Here is a 19,335-nt window from a genome sequence, read left to right as displayed (position 1 = left end):
TAAAAAGAATTGACTGGAGCGGGCACGGGGGGGGGGGGGGGTTGGCTTTTTTTTACCCCAGGGAAAAAACTCATCACTTTCCCTTTTAATTGCATTCAACTCTCCTTGGAATACTTAACATAGCTACAAGCTGTCTGACTTTCAGTAAATGGCGTATTCCTCTAATTGCAAAGGCTTGAGAGCTGTAACAGCTTGGTAAAACACAAACCAGTAAGGAATTCCAGACCAGGCAGAGTTTTGTGGGAATCCTCTCTATTTTTCAGTTGTCATAGTATACCAAATCTCATCTGTCTTGGGCAGTGTAAGCACAGTCACCAACAGGCTTGCACAGTGCCTGGTCTCCCTGCGTTCCCAGAATACACGAGCCAAGAGTGGCTCCATCACACTAAAGGTCAATACATGAAGGCCTCCAGTAAGATAACAGGCAAAATTATTTCTCTCCGCGCTACAATTTCATCAACTTTAAACAAAGTTGAGCACTTTGCTGCTTTACAGAAGAGGGGGAGAGGAGCTGGGATGTTTACTTTTTAGTGTTTTGGGGATCTGCTGGCATCCTGGCACTGAGCAGAGGAAGGCATGGCATGATGCTATGGCATGATAGCTATCCCACAGGAAAGCTCTTTGTTGCCTACAAACACATTGATACCAAATTCATATTCAGAAGCCAAAGCTCCTATCCAAAACTTTACAGAACTTCTCCGTTTGGCTGGTTCAATATTTTGATTCTCTCCAGGTTTGGAGAGTGGGAACAAATCTTACTATTTCCCCTGGGGATGAATATTCAGTTTCTCAAGAGTTCATGCCAATACAGAAGACAGTCCCCCCTGGGTGTTACAAGGCATCCCGCACACTCAAGAGACACGAACGCAGACCCTGGCTGCAAATCAAAGTGCTGGAGACTGCCGAGCTGCCACTGGTGGAAAGACAAAGCACGACTGAGAAATATTTAACTCATCTGCTATATGGGATCACACAAGATGTCAAGGCTCAAGACCTTTCCCACAAGTATGCCACTTAGTGAATAATTTTCATTTCCCAACCATCTCTCTGAATGTTTTTTAGGAAATGAGCCCTTTATGGTTGATGCAGTTCTAGTCTTTCTGGCCTCACCAAAGTCCCCAGAGGAAAGCCAGATGTTTTCCCAGACATGTCACTCCTACCCTACAGCCTAGGTAAAACATGGAGACCATGCCCAGGTTATATATTAAATCCAAGTCTGAACCTGTATTTAAACATCTGGACCATGAGCACCCCACTCCTGGGGCTCTAATGATCCCGCCACAGATGTGGGGGCCAGGCTGGGTCCCCAGCACACACTTGGAGTGAGAAACAGGATGCCAAGAGGCACTTTGGGTGGCCATTTTTTCCCACCTGTCAGCAACACCTCACCCCAGGGGAAAAAAAAAAAGAAAAAAAAGGAGATCGGGGGCTCCAATACCCCTCTTCCCTCCCAGCCTGCGATACAGCCGAGCCCTCCCAACTTGCAGGACTCCCCAGGCTGACCCTAACAGTACTGCAGTGTGCTGCACCACATGGCTGAAGAGCAGCCACAGAGCATGGCTTTAATTAACCCATTAGTTTAGTTAATTGTTCTTTCAATTAACCTGTTAGTTAACCTGCCTGCAGGGTCAAGGTGTTGACCCCCCCCAGCTATTGCTGAAGAGCACAGCAGGGCAGCTGGTGACTGGCTGCCAACTACTTCTCATTTTTCACTCTCCACTGTGGCTGCCCAGATCAGGCCCCCCCAAGCTGAGATGGTGCCAAGAGCGGAGTTTCACAAGGGGAAAGGAAGAGATTGATGTTTCCCCAGCCCAGCCATGGCATGCCACTTACCACTTCAGGTGCAGGCTTTCGGCATTCACCTCGATAGTTTACCGTGATGTAGTTTGAAGCTCTCCTGCAAAGGGAGGACAAGACATTGCTTATTATTCACTTGCAATGCCACAGCTCTCTGCCATCGGCATGACAGTCCTCTGTGGACTCCTTAATACCTTGATGCTACTTCCAATATGATCTCATTTATTACTCCCCAAACAATCTTATGATCTGGCAGAAAGGGAATAGGGGACTCTGGAAACTTATGTATCTTAATTAGCTGTCATCAGATTAATCTCAGGCATTTTGATCTATGTTTGCTTAACAGCAAGGCACCAAGGACACACTTGATAGTGAGTCATGATATATCAAAACAAACACTGTGCTGCAAAAGACACTTGGGAATGGTGGATGGCCCTGTATTACTGAAATCTCTCCGCCTACTCACATGGCAGCTGAACACAAGTCACATTCATTTTTGTATGTTTTCCCATCAGTGCCACAGACTGGTTGTGAGGATTTGCTGCAGAAAATCCTTCCACCCTTTACCCCGTGCAGAATTCGATCACAGTCCAGCTGAAGAGAGAAAGAAATCACATTTGGTGCTGGTTCACTTGCAAGATCCTCCTTTACGTGACTTAAAAGCGCTTACAAACCAAGCCTTGCCATGGGGCCCCTCTGCCCTGCAGCACATCCACCACACCTCCAGCAAGGCCAGGCTTGTAAAGATCTAGTGTCTCTTGTAGGACCAGCCAGCCAAGCTTTTGGGGACAGAGCCCTCCCTGCCCGGCACAGACTCATTCATCTGATCCACCTTGGCACATTGGTCCAGGGCAGGTTTATTTCTCTCACCAGGGATCCACAAGAAGATGAAAACTTCTGCTACCTGTCCCTAGTCCTCCTTATCAGGGCTTTGATGCCGTTTCATCTCCAAGAACAAAGATGAAACCCATTGGCCAAAATTATTGAAAAACCTCTACAGCAGACTCCCACTGCCCAAGGGCGGTGCAACATGCAGCACAACTTCTGACACCCAATGAATTCAGAGACACAAACATATATGAGCAGCTATGACTAATTAAGGGTGCCCTCTTGTTTCCTCTCGAGCATGACAACAGGAACATTTAGACACAGCTTTCCTTACAAACCACACGTGGCACAACCAGGACAAACTCATAACAGAAGGAGTGGCCTTTGGGGACCCCAAAAAGCCTCTCACACTTAGGTCTCCACCCTACAAGGACACCAGGGCAGGTGCTTGCAGAGTCATAGCAAATTTCAAACAGCAGAGGTCAGAGATACCACAGCCTGTTCCCTGGCACACACACAGCCCCTTCCTCAGCCTGGCCACCCACCTCTGTTCCAGGTGTTGAAAAAAGACCAAGATGAGGAGTGACTAATGGGTTCCCATCCCCTTCTCCGGGTGCTATAAGACATGTTGCAACAACTGCAAATGGTGCAATCAGAAGAGAGCTGCAGCTGGGACGGAGAGGACATTCGGCCTCCTGTCCCACCTAGAGATGCACCATTTAGCACAAACTGATGGTTTATCAACAGCACCATGGGGCAGGAAGCACCACAGGGAAGGAAGGTTTCATGCCAGGCGGCACGGGGGGGTTGGTGACATTGGGGTGCTGTGATAGCACCTGCTGGTTAAGCATCACTTGCTAATTTCATTAATGTGCTGCTTCCTCTCTCATCTGGGTAATTACTGATGACATGAAAGCAGACAACACTGACCTTTGCAATTCACTGCTAGATGCCTTCCTATGTGCAAGACATTGCTGCCTGCAGTATGACCCGTGTGCCTGCATTACTGCCAGGGCAGGCAGCCACCCCACCAGCAGCCCCACATATCACAGGTCCCAGCAGCCAGTACCACCACTCCTTTGGCTCTGGGGAGTTGGAGCTGCCTGTGACAAAACCCACGGGTGGCCCTGGAAAGAGGAGAGGAGCAGATTTGCTCTCTGAATCACCTCTCATCAGTCAGGCTCATCAGCATCCACTCCTCCCCCAGTGCTACCAGGAAATACCACTAAACCCTGAGACAGACTGGAGTTATTACGCCTAATGTTTCCTCTGGAATGCATCAAAATTGCTGTACCTGAACCACCTACCAGGATTTTTTTTTACTCAGTTATCCCTTTTCTAGAAGTGGTCAGTGACAGGGGCTTCAGAGAGAGTTAAGGCAGTTCATAGTAAGGTCCCTCCAGCCCCACAGAAACACATTGCCAAAACGTTATTTAAATTACTGCATACAAATGCTGGAGGGATTAAAACATCAGGTCATTTTTTTTAACCATCCTAGCCCTTGACAACACCCTGTGACAGCGAGATCCACAGTTTAGCCTCTCTTTTTATGGTAACTTATTTTCTCTTATTAGTTTCATGTTTTCCACTTTTAGCTTCAATGAAACTACTGCATTTTCTTTTTGTGGAGACAAGGGAAGGCAGACACCTTCATCTTCCTCCCATCTTATTCCATACACATCTATCACTCAAGTGTTTCCCCCTTTAGCACTCCCTCCCCTGCCAAACCTTGTCCTCATCCCCTGGTCAGCTCCATCACCCTGCTCCAGCCACGGCCTTTGACTCAGCACCTTGTCAACATGTGAGGGGTGGCACTCCTTGCCCCACTTAGGCTGGATGCCTGCCCCACACGTAGCCAGAGCTCAAGGCCAGTACCCTCATAGCTGATGTACTTCCATAAGGAACCAACACCAGAAGCAAAACTGGCTTAGAAGGGTCCTGTATGGGCACATCCAGCCCTGCTCCCCTTCCCTCTGCTTCAGTGCCGGGGGATACAGGGGCTAGCATCGAGATACGGATGCTTTCACTCATTCAAACCCTTCCAAGGACATGAGGCCAAGTGAGAAGCTTTAGGGTCACAGCAGGAATGGGAGCAGCTGCTGGGAAAGGAGCCAGCAGGGGCTCAGCACCAGTGAAGGAGCACCCAACAGGACAGGTCCCTGTTTCTGCCCATGCAGATGCCATCCGAGATGCAGGAGGTGGGTTTACCAGCTGGTAGGTGTCGGTGTCTCTGTTCTGCGCCTTGTGGCCAGGTGCCAGGTTGCAGTTCCTGCCGCTCTGAGCCATATTTCCTTGTGGGCTTGTCAGGGAGAGAGAGCAGAGAGGCAGCTCATCACACCCCTCCAGAACAGGGGGAGCACAGTGTGAACCCACCCTCCCCACAAACCCCCACAGCCCTTGGGGACCTGCTTGCACTATGGAAGCACCCACCCACCAAGAGAGGAGAGGGCAAGAAGCCCCCCAGCCACATGCTAACAGGGAGGCAGCCAACAGCAGGACAAACCTTGCCCTCTGCACAACCCAAGTGAATGACCACCCCAGGTCTCTGCAACCCTGTCTGTCCACCAGCATTGCTTGGTGGGTGGGGAGATGAAGGGACTACAGGAGCCAAAAGCAAGAAATCTCAGAGCTCCCCAGCAAAGGCTCTGAAAAAGCACCGAGTCCTGCCCAGGTCCAGCAGCTATAAAACAAACAGGAGTGCCTCACCAGTGCCCAGAAAGCACATGGTGCGTCAGGCACTGCCTCTGAGCCAGCGGGTGAAGATGAGCCAGGGCCAGGCAGCAGACATGCCCTGTCAGGAGACAGGGTTTGCTGAGCAAAGGTGTCCTGAGAAGGATTTTGAGCACAGCAATCACTGGTGCTTCGTGCACAGGAAAGTCAAGGACAAAAAGGAGCAAGGGTTGCTTTGCTTGCATGAAAAACATGCCCCACTCTACACATCTCTTCCCCATCACCGGCTTAGCCAGTGGGGAGAAGTGCTGTACTAAGCACCAAACACTGCAGCATTCAATTCTCCATCCCAGGCAGTGCCACTTGCGTGCTACTGAACTATTCCTGCTCCAATTAACCTCCTAACCACCCCTAGGAAAAAAAACATGTAGGTAGAAGGGAGCAGAAACCAGTGCCGGGGCTTGTGGGGTGGTCAGGGGGACAGGCTGCTGCTGTACTCACCCTCTGTTCGACGAGAAGGGACGTCTCTCATTCACACCCTGCTGTGATCCTGAACCACCGCAGCTCTTCTGCAAAAGGGGCAGGATCACATTCAACAACCAAGCATAGAAACAACTTTTATACAACTAGAGAAGAAGCAAAGCTAAAGCAGCTCCTGTCCTCCCCCCCTCCTCCTCCCAGACTTAGGATGTTGCAGGGCTGTTCCTGGAGAAGCAGGTTTGATGCTTGCTCCATACAGGCTTTAATACCCACCAAGTGTCATCATCTGAGGGCTGACAGGACTGTGGGGAGTCTGAACCTGCCCTTTATCTCACATATAGCATCACACCATCAGGAAAGCAAGAGGGGCTGTTCTGTCAGGTCCAAACATGCCCACTTTGTATGCTTACACACAGGTCCATCACCACAAATTAGCAAGGCTTTGCAATACAATCTGCTTCTCCCCCATCATTAGCTGGCTCCAGCATCCCAAGCACCATGGTCACCCCAAGCTAACCACAGATAGTCCCTGGCCATCAGGATCCCACAGACTCTCACCAGCCCCTTTATCTGAGCTCAGGGCAGGCTCCAAGTTCCATCTCACCTGGTTTGTTCTCTCCGAAGTGAGCGGTTTGTTGCGCTGGGCAGTTCCACCAGACTGACCTCCTCTTTGAGCTTCCTTTTTGCTGAAAGAAGGGGAGAGGAGGAAAAGAGTGATATGACAGTGCAAGTGCCACCGGGATCTAGGGCTGCCCTGTAAGTAAGTGTCATGCCATTAGGCACCACTTCCCCATCCACAGTTCCTGTTCCTGGTGGTCCTGTTCCTAATTCCCACCCCTAAGCCTTCTCCCTTCTCCTCACCATTCCCACTGTATGCTACATCCTGGATCCAGGTGGCTGCTTTCATATCAGGGCTCCTTCTGCATATGCTCTATGGGCATATGCATATGTAGAGAGAGAGAGCATCTGGAAGGCAAAGTACACACGTGGGAAACTCCTCAGGAGCTGCTTGCACCAGACAGTCCCCTGGGAAAGGGGCTGCTCTCTATCAACCTTGCTTCTCCTCCTCTACTCCACGCTGCTTCTCACCTGCCCCTGGGCCCTTCGTGCCGAAAGGGAAGTGGGAAAAGGGGCAATGGCCGGAGCCCTACTGCCAGAGCATCTCTTGGAGGGCCACTGGGATTCAGGACTCTCTCCCAGGCATCGCCTAGATGCAGCTCCTCAGGCAGAAGCTGCGGTTTCACAGCAGCAGGTTTCCCTCTTTGCTGTTGTTGCTCAGAGGAAGCTGTACTCACAACTTATCAGCACACATGAGACATTTGTTGGTGTGCTGCTTGCCAGAGGAATCCCGAACAGGGTCGTTCTCCCTTGTGCAGGACAGTCGTCCACCAGCTTCAAACTGGGAGCGATACTCACTGCAGTCATCCTGCAGAAAGAAGGCAGCGATTAGGGCACCCTGTCCTCCTCACCTTATTGATCTTAGAAATGTGGGGTTTTCTGCCAGGAAAGCATTGAACCATCACAAATGCATCACAGGAGAGCCTGGGTGTGGGCAAGAGAAGAGGGTGTGCAGCACCAGCCACTTAGTATCTAAACAGAGGAGTGAGTCAGAAAAATTATGGGTCCCTCTGCCTGCACAGCACGTGTTGGGAGTTTTCTAGTATGGTCCAACTAATTATTATTCTCCTTGTCGGGCTATTCAAAGCATGCCAGTGATGTGACCAATACAGTAATGAAGTCCCTCCCACTTCTCCCAACATCCTTAATACACAGCTACAGCCTTTTCCCAGATTGTAGCTCAGATAATAATTTCATTTACAAAGCGAGTAGTACCCCCAAAACCAACCACACTTTGGGACGTGTCTATCAAGAAGCAGCAGTTAAAACATAAAAGTACAATGCAAACATACTTAATAGACCATGAGCAGTGGAAGGTTGTTTGGAGAGAGAATGATTAATTTGTTCCCTGTTCAAAATCGCTGTACAGAAACTATGTTAATTTGCCCCTATTATGTAACATGGATGTAAACATTCAATCCCCCTACTTTCAACTATTTCAGATACTGCAATAGCAGATTCCAAACAGCAAGTACAGATAAATAACTGGATCCACTTACTCTACATTCAATCCCCCTACTTTCAACTATTTCAGATACTGCAATAGCAGATTCCAAACAGCAAGTACAGATAAATAACTGGATCCCACTTACTCTATTTTTTTTTTTACAAATTGGTTTTAATACTTGCAATTTTCTGCCCATTTTGTGCATAGGAGTTTTGGCTAGCTTGCATTAAGGTCCTTAGCAGGTCACTGACCTCATCCTTTGCTCCGCTCAGAAGTTTCCAGCACCTCGTCCTGTCTGCCAGGGGAAGATTTCCCCAGCATTGTGTCTTGCATCCCACCCGGGGCACCTCAGCTTTGCTGCTGGACTAACGCTGGCAAAACACTCAGTACAAACCCCCACATTTCCCTAGAGCCAAACTAGCCATGGGTAGGAGAGAGATGATCCAGCGCAGGATGAGCCTGCACCTGCTGTGGTCAGCAGCCACATTGCATTGCTCCCATCAGAAATAAATGTCGCACCCCACCTCAGAGGGGCTGCCCGAGAGGCTCACTGCTTCTCCCCATCACCAGCGTGTGCTCACACCCCTGTGCAGTTCAGGCAATGCTTTCCCTCCCCAACAAGCCCGGAAAAGCTCTCCCAGCCCCTCTGTGCCTCCATCCCTGTGACCAGCCCAGCACCCCGATCCTCCGTCTCCAAGACGGATCTGCCTTCCCCTAGTAGCCTCTCAAATGGTCTTCCTTTGAACTAGCATTTCTGGAGCTCTGTTAACTTCCCGACCTCTGCTGCAAAAACCTCGCTGAGTACATTCAAGACTTGCATTTGCCTTTTTCATGGCCTGTCGCACCCCTGACCCACTAATGCAGGGCTTTATCCTTTGTCACTTCTAACAGTAAGGAATTCTAACAAGCAGGAATTCTTGTTAATCACTGGCTCTGTGATCTTGCACTGTTATTACATTTTATCTTATTTCTATTACTCCAGGCCTCAGCACTATCCAATTAGTCCTGAGTGATCTGCTGATCCTCCCCTGCTGATCCTCCCTCCCAGCTTTGCCATCAGCAAATTTCACCCACACTTTCATTTCTTTGTGCCAAAATCTTTAGGAAAAGCACTGAAACAGGATTATCCCCAAGATTTGAGCTTAAGGGGACCACACCAGTCCCTGCCATGGCAGAAATCGAAAGGTAAGTGTTGGAAAGGGACTTTCTTCCCCCCTCTTACAGAACTGCTTTTGCCAGGAAAGCATCAGTGCACAGGGGCACAGTGGCTGCAGGGTGGCAGGGCAAAGGTGGCAAATGGCAGCATGGTGAGAACAGTTTCCAATGAGAAAAGCTAAAAACTGAGCTACAGGCCCATGGAGATAGCGCAGGGCTGAGCTCTCCTCCCAGAATATAATGATGTCTTGAACTTTTCAGAGTTTTTCACCCAGATTTTTCATTTTAACCTAATTAGCACCCTCAGCAGCACTGGCTTCTCCACCCTTGAGCCAGGTTTCAGGACAGTACAGCACAGCCAGTTTCTTATTCTGATGGGATTTGCCTGTCCCTAAATCCACAGGTCAGTGGGATAGACCATAACATTCAGGCAAGTTGTTCACGCTCTTGAATCCCCCAAGTGAACAAGAAATAAGGAGGGAAAGGAAAGTGGATCTCAAAGTTAAATCAGTAGAGACAGAGCAACTCAGTAGAATAATGTTGTCTTTTCTCCATCTTGGGTGAAAATCCAATAAAGTTTTATATTGACCTACCTAATACTTTAATCTCACCTTATCTTTTCCTTGTCTGTTTTTAGATAACTTCTGCTCATTCTCCCTTTTGCTGTAAGAGAAGCAAGATGAGAAAGTGAACACCACAGTGCTCCAGGGAGCAAGAGGTTTTCCCTGCCACCGGCTGGAGGAGGAGCGAGTGATCCCGTCCACTGGCATCAGCAGCCGGGTCACTCCAACAGCCGCTTTCTCAATCTAACCAAAAAAGCTGTTTTTTCCTCTACTCACAACTTCTCTGCACACATGATGCACTTATTGCTGTGTTGCTTCCCAGAGGAATCCCGGACAGGGTCATTTTCTCTGGTGCAGGAAAGTTTCCCTTTCTCGAAGAGATCCCAAAACTCTCTGCAGTCATCCTGTGGAAGCACCAAAAACATGGGTTGTCACAGATATGCTGACAGAGAGAGATGCATCTCCCACAAATCCACAAAGAATTATACACCAATGAATTACGTTTCACACTGTTTCATTTCCTTGAGGCATAACTCAGTGGAAAACCATAGTTTGCCTGATGTGTTCTCTTAAACTATAGCACGCAACATAAAACAAATAAATCCATATGTTTAGATGAGCACATTTGTCTTTTGCATCCTGGGTAGTCTTATTTCTAATAGATAAGACATGCAAGAGCCTGCCCAAAGGACCTAGGTTTTGCTCTAAGTATAAAAGCAACAATTTCTTAGTGAATTTTGAAGGAGGAAATCAGTTTTCCCATCTCTTATGAATGAACACACTACCAAGAATTTTAAAATCTATGCACAGTAAAAAGATGAAGCTGCAGGCATTAAAAAAAAATTCTTGTACACCCTCTTTCCAGGTATGCTAGAGTAAGAGGTGGGCATTTTTACCTTCCATTTAACATGACATTATGCATTAACTGAAGCAAAGCACTCTTTCACAAAAGGCTTTTGTAGCAAAACCTGCTTAAGCATTTCAGTCTGGTCTTTAATTTCCTCTGAACATATTTCCTTTGACTTTCAGGACACGCAAGCAGGTTTGTAGCATAAGAAACACATGCTACATATGAAGCCTTTAGGATCCTTTACGCAGCACTTTTAAGGTTATCTGCCATGTGATCTGCATTTTTTCCACCCCTCACATTGTGTAAAGGAGATGGTTTGATAACTTATCCTAGCTCTGCAGATGGGGAAGTCAAGTCCAGAAAATTACTTGCCAAAAGCCAGACAGAAAACCTGTGGCTGAACAAAGAAATTCAGCATACGTCTCTTCCTGACACTGTAAAACTGTCCTTCTGCCTTCAGGACCACACTTTGGCAAGTCAGGTGTTTAAAAAAGCTTTCCCTTAGGACAGCTATGCTTTACAAAGCCTTTAAATTGCCCAGACGCACAAGAGCTAGAAAGCTACCCTGCTTAACCAAATGTAAAAAAAAAAAAAAATACATCACTGCAACCAACGCTATCTGATGGAAACCAATTCACTCCTGCCTAGAATAAAAACCCAAGGCTCAAAAAGGCAAGTCCCTCCACATAAAGACCTGCTACTTAGAAAAACAGCTATGGGTAAAAGAAACCAGCTAGGTGCATCAACAAGATAAACAAGGGACAATTAGAGCCAGCCTGCTCCCACACCCTGCCCTAGTCACAGCTCACAGGCACCATCATTGTTATTAATTATTTGTCAGATGCCAATGGTGTGCCTTATAAATAGGCAGGTATCCTCCTTAGCCTATACTCTGGGTCAGGCACAGACCATATGTGCCATGTCGGTAATTGCCTGATAGGGACTAGATTGCCTGGGAGGAGGCGCGAGGAGTTTTAGTTTCTTTTATGCTCATGGATGGCACAAAGCCTCACGCTGCTTCGGACCCTCTTGCCGAGGCAGAGCATGTTTGCCCTGCTCCCATTGCAGACACATCGCCAGGCCCTTCCACATCGGCCAAGCCAGCATTTCCCACACCGCAGACAAGGAAACACACTCAGCAAGTGGATCAGAGGCAGAAGACGCAATGTCACCACATCATCCTGCTCCTGGCGCACCGATAAAACTGGCTTTGGTAGCGATGTTTCACCTCACCTCTCCCGAGGAGTTCACATTCCTGTTTGCCTCTCCACCACTCCCTTTGTTTTTTGAGTCTCTTTCCCTGCAAGAAAGGGAGGCGTGAGTGACAGAGCAGCATGCAGTCCTCAGACATAAAACCAAAATAGCTAGCGATTAAAGGACAGTCCTGCCAACCCCACCTCCCCATTGCGCAAGGCAGCGGGATGCACCGGCACTAGGGCTACAGCTCGGTGAGACATGCCCGAGGTATTTAGCATCTCTGCACTGGGGGCATTTTGCCATCCTTTCTCTCTGCCTAACATCCAGGTGTTTCCATTCTATTAAACACCATCTATAGAAACAAGAAACTAAATCCACGTGTGTTTTCACCCTGGATTTGCTCCTCACACACTGTGGTGTTCCCCCCCATGTGATGAGCTGGGGAGCACTACTGGGTTCAGAGGTGTGCTGAAGAGCTACAAACTGGTCCATCTGGCCCAGGACTAAAATTTTACTCTGCAGAGTGAGACAGAGCCTCCTGAGAGCTACAGGAGAGGACATGCTGCACACGGGTAGGATAGCCGCATGAACCGGTGGGTGGCCGATACTCACAGCAGCCTTTGGCACATCAGGCACTTGTTGAGGTCTGCTTTGCCATCCGGGCTGCTGACAGGCTCCTTGTGGGTGGGACAGGAAAACTTCCCACTGCGCAGAAGTGACCAGATTTTCATGCACTCATTCTGAAAAGCAGAAGAGGACAGTCAGTGGAGGCTCCCTCGGAGGCCATCAAGAACCTGAGAACAGTTTGTTCACATTTAAGCTTTTTTGGGTGGGCTACGTGCTCTCAACAGCAATAGCCTGTTCACACCAGGCCTGGGGCTACCCACGGTGCTCATCCCCATCCCTCACCACGCGTGGTACAGGCTGCACCCAGAGCCCCACTCGTGGCTCCCGAGGCAGAAAAGACAAGAAAGTTCAAAACCCATTGCAAAGGCCATTATTCATGGGAAGAGGAATACATATTTAATTTGCATACAGCTGCAAATTGCTACCCGCTGCAGGGGAGGACTCTATAATATAGCCAAGAGCAGAAAATATAGCCCTAGAAGTGCCAGTGGGATGCAAGAGTAATGAATTGACCAGAGTGACTGAAGAGCAATTCAGGCGCAAGACTGAAGCAGAGAAAAGCACAATCCTTTTAGGAAGCAGAGCAGTACTACTGCGTAATGCTGCATCAACCAATTGCCTCTTCTGCTGGGTAACTGAAATGCAGACTAGGGAGAATCAATGAACCATTTAGTTATTTTTGGCTACTGTGTTTTCCAAAAGGGTCTTTACCAAGGAGACAAAAGCTTGTTTGATTAAAACATGAATGGAGCTGACTTCTCAGTCATTGAATCAAATAATTTTCTGAGACTCAAAGGACTTGCCTTAATTCTTTTCATTATCAAACTTGGGAATTATCAGAAGCAGAGGTTTCTGCTGGATCAGAAGCAAAGTTCTGATATATCATTAGAAATATAATTCATGCCATTTCCATAGCTTCATCTCATGAGATTTCCAGTCCAGAGCTGTTTGGATATGTGCTCAGCATAGCGCACCAGACACGCTGTCAGCTAGAGCCACTGCTGTATTACAGAAGCATTGTCTCTAAACATGGAGAAATTCACTGCTTTTTCCATCACTGAAAAAGCATTATGATATCTAAGTATAGTCCATCTAAATGACTTTACTTAGAGCATGCATTAAGCAGTGTAGTTGGCAAAACAAAAGGAGAATCAGAATAGAAAAGTTTGGACTCGCCTTAATTGAAGCTTGGCTGGCAACATCTGCGATAAAAAAAAACAATGAAAGCACACAAAATCTTTGAAGGGAAATTTTAAATCAAAAGCATTTAATTAAAATACTTAATGCAGCTTCCTAATCCACCCAAATACTTCTAGATAAAAAGCTAAACCAATGCATTATCGTACACTGATAGAAAGGACTGCGCATTAGAGACTTTCTGGAACATTGCACTTGTCATTCTAATGCAAAAAGCACATACATTTTTTGCATCTTTGTGCCCTCCTTTACCGTGTTACTTTTCTCAGTCTTAACATCCAAGTTTCAAGGATGATTCAATAACTGTTTCTCTATTATTCTACCCCACTGCCTTGGTAGTTTTATCAACCTTACCCAAATATTTTTTGCTTTCTTCATCTTCGCTTAAAATTGGGATACCAGAGCTAGGCCTTATCATTGTTGTTTGTCCAAACCTTCAAATTCCTTTTCAACATCCATTCCATTTGCAGTACTTCACATAAATTGCCAAATTAATGAGTCAGCAGGTGGGTAGCTGATATCTGTTTCTTTCTACTAAGACACTTAGAGCTGGTATAACATGTTTCATCCTTTTCTCTTGCATCATCTGTGGCATCACAGGGAACCATCAAGAAATCCTCCATTAGTTCGTTTTCAGTGTAAATAGGCAGTAAAGTGAAAGACCATTGCATCAAGCCTAAGCTCCTGCTGAAGTCTCTCTATTGTAGCCATACAAAAATGCATTCCTTAGTAAGAGTGTTGACAAGAAATTCCCATTTTTCTGAATTTACCAGAAATTGTATTACACTTTTGTTCAAATCCAAGTTTTTTTTATGCAAATTCAGCCTGTTTGGAAATTTGTATTCCTCCACTTAGACAACTAGGGTTTTGGGTTGTCTTGTTTGTTCTTAAACTGTTAACTCTATAAAAATAGATACTTTCACCTATCAGTAGAACTTCACCATTTTCACATGCATGAGAAAAAGCCATTATCAAGAATGTGTTATATCAAATCAATACCAGTAGTACAGTAAAAAATGATGGTCTGCTGGTTATGCCGCTATGCTTTTTAAAGAATAAGGGCTCTCTAATCCTCTATCTCACTGTCTTTACAGGAGCTCCCAGGCTGTGTTCTGTGCCAGTCCCAGATTTCAGCACAGAGAACAGAAGTTACTAACCTGAGAAGAAGCAGAAAAATGCCAGAGCAAGGACCACCGAGGCACCTTCTATTTTCATGATGAGGGTGGCAGCTGTTTGCCTACGTTGTCTCTATTAGTGCATTGCTCAATGAAACCCAAAGAAAGGGCTCAGGTCAGATCACATATATATAGATGACCAGATTCTCCGCCTTCATTATGTCATAATCTTCCCAAGATCCATCATTAGCTGCAAAAACCAGTTTGATGACAGCAGCTCTAAATTCTAATGATCCCATTAACACAATTAATTTCCATAAGGATGGGACATATTTGAGTCACTCCCTACATTCTGTTAAGGTAAGAAAATTATGAATAGATCATTTCAGTTTCCCCACACAGCCAGAGGAATTCTTGCCATCTTCAGGGTGGTTCCGTGAGACAGAGGTACCCCAGTCAGCACACCCCTAATACCCATCATATCTCAACAAAATAGCTGAAAGGGTTTTACTTTAGTAACTTGGCTCCAGCAGAGACAACAGGAGGGCCAGCTCACTCAAGACCTCTGGAAGTCAGTCTGCTTTTATTAAAGCACCCCAGAATGAACCTAAATGGTAAGCATCCAGGCAAGGTTGAAAAACATCAGGTTTGAGGCCTTGTTGAAACTGAGTTTGTTGCTACAGTTCACGTAGCAGCTGTGCTAGTGAGAAAGCCATACTGCCAAATCCTTATCCCTTCCCTGTCCCTCCCTGTTGTCTTCAGAAGAAATTGCAGTATTATTAGTGAAAGCCTTTTCTCAGCTCAGGTGGGACCTGGCAGACCATATAGATACTGTTCAAGCAGATCAGTGCTCACAGAGGTGTGTTGTTATTGATGCTAAAGGGTCCAGCAAAGTAGCCCTGCTCAGAACTCTCTCAAAGAAGAGATAAAAATGAAGGTTGTCATCCTGTCCAGGGTTTCGCAGGAGACTCGAGAGGGGAAAATAAAGATGACAGTTTTGGAATGTGACTTACATGGGAAGCAGCTGTGTGCCTTGTTCTCCAGTGAAAAGAGGAGGATTTGAAAAGTCATTTGCAAGGTTTGAAACAGGTGGGTAAGTGAGAGAGTCGAGCAGACCAGAGCCACAAGGGGCTCGAGCATGGGCAAGCAGGCTGCAGCTGTGCAGAAAGGCAGGTTAGCACCATCTGAGGAAGGAAGAAAACATACTTCTGCAGGACATGTGTTTGGCCAGAGAGGCCAACACAGCTCAGTTCAGGTATAAACCCTTGTAATAAATTGCTGCCACGTTTCTCAGATCAGAACAGTTATTGGTGTTTACAACTGGAGCCAAAGCCAAGTAAGTAGAGAGTCCTAATTTAGTGTGTGGTCATCCCTAACATTTATTTTCAACTCAAAGCGAAATCATGTCCAGGTTCACAGTGGAGAGTTTGGAACAGAGAAGTAAACTGCCTGAGGTCATACAGATAGTTTGCGGCAGATCTGAAGAGCTGTGTGTTGCCCTGAATCATGAGATAATTTCTGTATGCGTATTTGGGCATGAAATTAGAGGGGAGGCCAACAGGAAGAGAAGGAAAATAACCTGATGTAGCATGTCTCAGTAAATCCTTGGGAGAGACTGGAAGAGATCCAGAATGGAAAAAGAAGAAAAAAGCATGGTAGTTTAAGAGTGGATAGACCTGGAAATCTATTTGAAGGACAAAAACAAAAGACATTCTTTGTTACTGAGGTGTCTTCCCATGAATCAGTGATGAGGTGGTAGGGTTTGGGGAGGGGAGGTGCATTTTTAGATGGGTTTTGTTTTTAAAGTCTTTTCCTCCAAAAGCTCTATTCCTCTAGAGAAGCAAAACAATCCCCTGATTTAAGACAGCTGGCTGACCACCTTGTTCCTGAAGGAAGCAGAGCAGGTACCAGACCCAGTCAGACTGGCCAGGTGAGAGCAGCTCCCAGCCTAGCAGCATAGACAGAGTCAAGGAAGAGGAGAGGAGAGACCCAGGTCCTGACCCCACCCCAACCCTGTGACCATAGCATCTCTCTCCCATCATCCCACCACTGCAGCACACTGTCCACAAGCCAAACCCACACCAACCTGTGGGAGAAGGTCAGAATGGCCCAAACACACCTTGATGCCAAAACCAGAACCATGTTCAGTACCAAATCTCAAAAAAAAAAAAAAGAGAGAAGGATTTCCCTCCCAATTACTACTGGATAACTACAACCTCCTAAAAAAACCACCAATGGTATGAGATGTGATGGGGATGGGGAGAACCCTGCAAAGCCATATGGTTTGAAGGATTTGCTCCTGTGTGCTTGAGTTACAAAGGAAACCTGAGCAGAATAGTGAGGGATGACAGCAAGAGTGTATTAAACATAAACCTTGCCTGACTAACCTGATTGCCTTTATTGATGATTTACACAATGAAGTCTCAATCCTGCACTGGAATCCAAACAAACCATTAATTTCCATAGGAGTTTGTATTGCAAACCTGTAGGAGACCCATAGGAGAGATGATCCGGATGCTTTAGCAATGGGATCTTGCTAATCTTAATTTAAAGATGATGCTGAACAGCTGAAGAGCAATATGCCACCAAGAAAAGCCGCTGAGAGCAAGAGGAGATATTACAAAGACCCTTTCACTCATGTCTCAGTTAAAATTTTGGGAAAGTAAACAGCATAATGATGCTATGCCTGGTAGGACAGCTCTCACTGGGTCCATTTTCCACCACATTCTGCTAGAAAAAAAAATGGAAAACAGGATAAAAATAATCATGGAGGAGCAACTAGGATAATACAGGGGGAAATGGGAGCATAACAAAATTTAGGCAAACTCTTGTCAGGTGGAAACCTAAGAGGTTGTGAGAAGTCCTAGGGACAAAGTACTACAGCCACCAAGCTGGGCCAGCACTGTGGTGGGTAGCACACAGCCACAGGGGACGTTCACCTCTTCAGGGTCCCAAGGGGAATGGGGAAGGGAGTCCAATAAGCAGCCAAATGGTTCACACCCCAATTAGTGATGAACATGCTTTCATGTATAAACCCTTGTAATAAATTGCTGCCACGTTTCTCAGATCAGAATAGTTGTTAGCATCCCTTTCCTATGATAATTCTCCCATTTCCTGATGTTCCCATATTTCACTCCTTCAGACTGTGCCTGCACAGGACTGTATAGGTATATAAAAATAATTGAGATGCCTTGTCCACTCAGAAAATTGTTTTTCTTCCCTTTAGTGACATGGCACCTTTTTGCAGATGGGATCATCTCCTTTCTGATGGGTGTAGCATCACCTAGGGATGCTTTTGGCAAGGGAGAGCTTCCTGGCAGTATAACTGGTTGGGGGGTTGGGGGGGTGAAGGTTTGTTTGGGGGTTTTTTGGTTTTTTTTTTTTTTTAAACCATCTCTGCTTTGGTAGCTCTTCACTGTTTGAACACTAGTCTCCAAGCCCAAGCAGTTCTGAGGGTGCCCTCAATGCTCGAGAGCATGAGCTGTGCAGCCCCATTCTCACCCCAGAGCAAGGCAGTTTTGGATCAGGTCTCCAAAGCCACCACAGTGGGACAAAGTGAGCCGTGATAAGGATCTGCAGCCCACGTTTCACCACCTACTTTGGCACTGCTGCCAGGGACAGTCTCCTTCACAGCACTGTTTGCCCCTTTTTCCCCCCCACACTGGAAAACTCACATCTGCAATCAGTGCCGTGGCTTCAGTATCATCAACATGACTCTCAGCAAGCAAAGGGGACTTTACCCAGCGTCACTGCTGGGTCCTTAGACCAGACTGGAAAAACGTGTCTGTACTGCCAGCGCTGCTCGCTCTTCCTCCCAAGCACCAGCCAAGCTCACACCACCACAACCTTCACAGTGTCACAGGTCCCAAACATATGCTCTCAGGTGGTTTGTGCTCTGCCATCTCTCCAGATGCCCTGTTCACACCAGCACAGGCAGCCTTCGAGACCAGGTCCCATCCCCTGCTCTCCTCTTCCAGGGAAGTGAACTCCTTCATACCCAGTGGAAAGTAGCACGAGTAAGAAAACTAGATCCTGTGTATTTCTAAAAACTACAGACATGCCTATATTCCCAACATAGTTGTCCTTTTCTGTCCTGATTGACACACTTTTTACCTTCCCACCATATCTGTTCCCCCTCAGAGGAACCCCACCTTCCCACCATATCTGTTCCCCCTCAGCACCACCCCATCAGCACCACTGCTTAACAATTACTTTCTCTGAAACATTGAAACTTCTCTTTTCCAACCCACCACAACACCCCTCTCACAACTCAGATCCCCAGGGCTAAAAGAGGCACAGTTGTTGGGCATATCTAACACAGGAAACCCAGGGTAGATGGTATTTTGCTTCACAGCCAAAGTAGAGTCCAGAGCTCTCAACTTCAGCAGTGTTTCATGAGTTACACTTCCAAATTGAAACATTTCAAAATGCAGGGACTTCAAAGACACCTATTTTTAATCAGTCTCTCAGCATTATTAACACTTTAGTTTCAGAGCAAGCAGCCCCTTGCAGCTCACTTTGGGCTCATCTGCAGCTGTCAAATAAGAAACATCAATGGAAGATTATTGTGCTGCCACACTAACATTGCAAGCTAACGTAGCCTTTTGGGCTGCATCTGCATAAGTGTTGCCCACAGAGAGGGTCTGTTCTGCACATCTTGCCTAGTACCTTGGAAAAGGACTCATCTCTGCTGGCAACAACCACGTCAGGATGGCTTCCTGCCCCCCAGAGACACCCAGTTTTGCACCCACCCTGGGCTAGACTTTGCTGCAAGAGGAGCCGCCAGCCTCG

General features: G+C 46.9%; 1 protein-coding gene across 1 annotated transcript in view; it reads right to left on the bottom strand.

Moving 5' to 3' along the window:
* Nucleotides 1–11,329, bottom strand: part of LOC103904341 (serine protease inhibitor Kazal-type 5-like) — a 13,509-nt gene extending 2,180 nt beyond the window's left edge. The window contains exons 1-9 of the mRNA XM_009285773.2: nt 11,318–11,329; nt 9,835–9,962; nt 9,607–9,658; nt 7,071–7,201; nt 6,380–6,461; nt 5,797–5,864; nt 4,834–4,924; nt 2,264–2,391; nt 1,834–1,897 (exon numbers count right to left, since the gene is read on the bottom strand). Coding sequence (XP_009284048.2) covers nt 1,834–1,897; nt 2,264–2,391; nt 4,834–4,924; nt 5,797–5,864; nt 6,380–6,461; nt 7,071–7,201; nt 9,607–9,658; nt 9,835–9,962; nt 11,318–11,329 — 756 coding nt within the window. The remainder of the gene's footprint in view (nt 1–1,833; nt 1,898–2,263; nt 2,392–4,833; nt 4,925–5,796; nt 5,865–6,379; nt 6,462–7,070; nt 7,202–9,606; nt 9,659–9,834; nt 9,963–11,317) is intronic.
* Nucleotides 11,330–19,335: the final 8,006 nt, after the last annotated feature.

Source organism: Aptenodytes forsteri, unplaced genomic scaffold, assembly GCF_000699145.1.
Source record: "Aptenodytes forsteri isolate BGI_AS27 unplaced genomic scaffold, ASM69914v1 Scaffold54, whole genome shotgun sequence".
Classification (NCBI taxonomy): domain Eukaryota; kingdom Metazoa; phylum Chordata; class Aves; order Sphenisciformes; family Spheniscidae; genus Aptenodytes; species Aptenodytes forsteri.
Note: the sequence above shows the minus strand (reverse complement) of the source record. Positions and strands in the feature narration are given on the sequence as shown.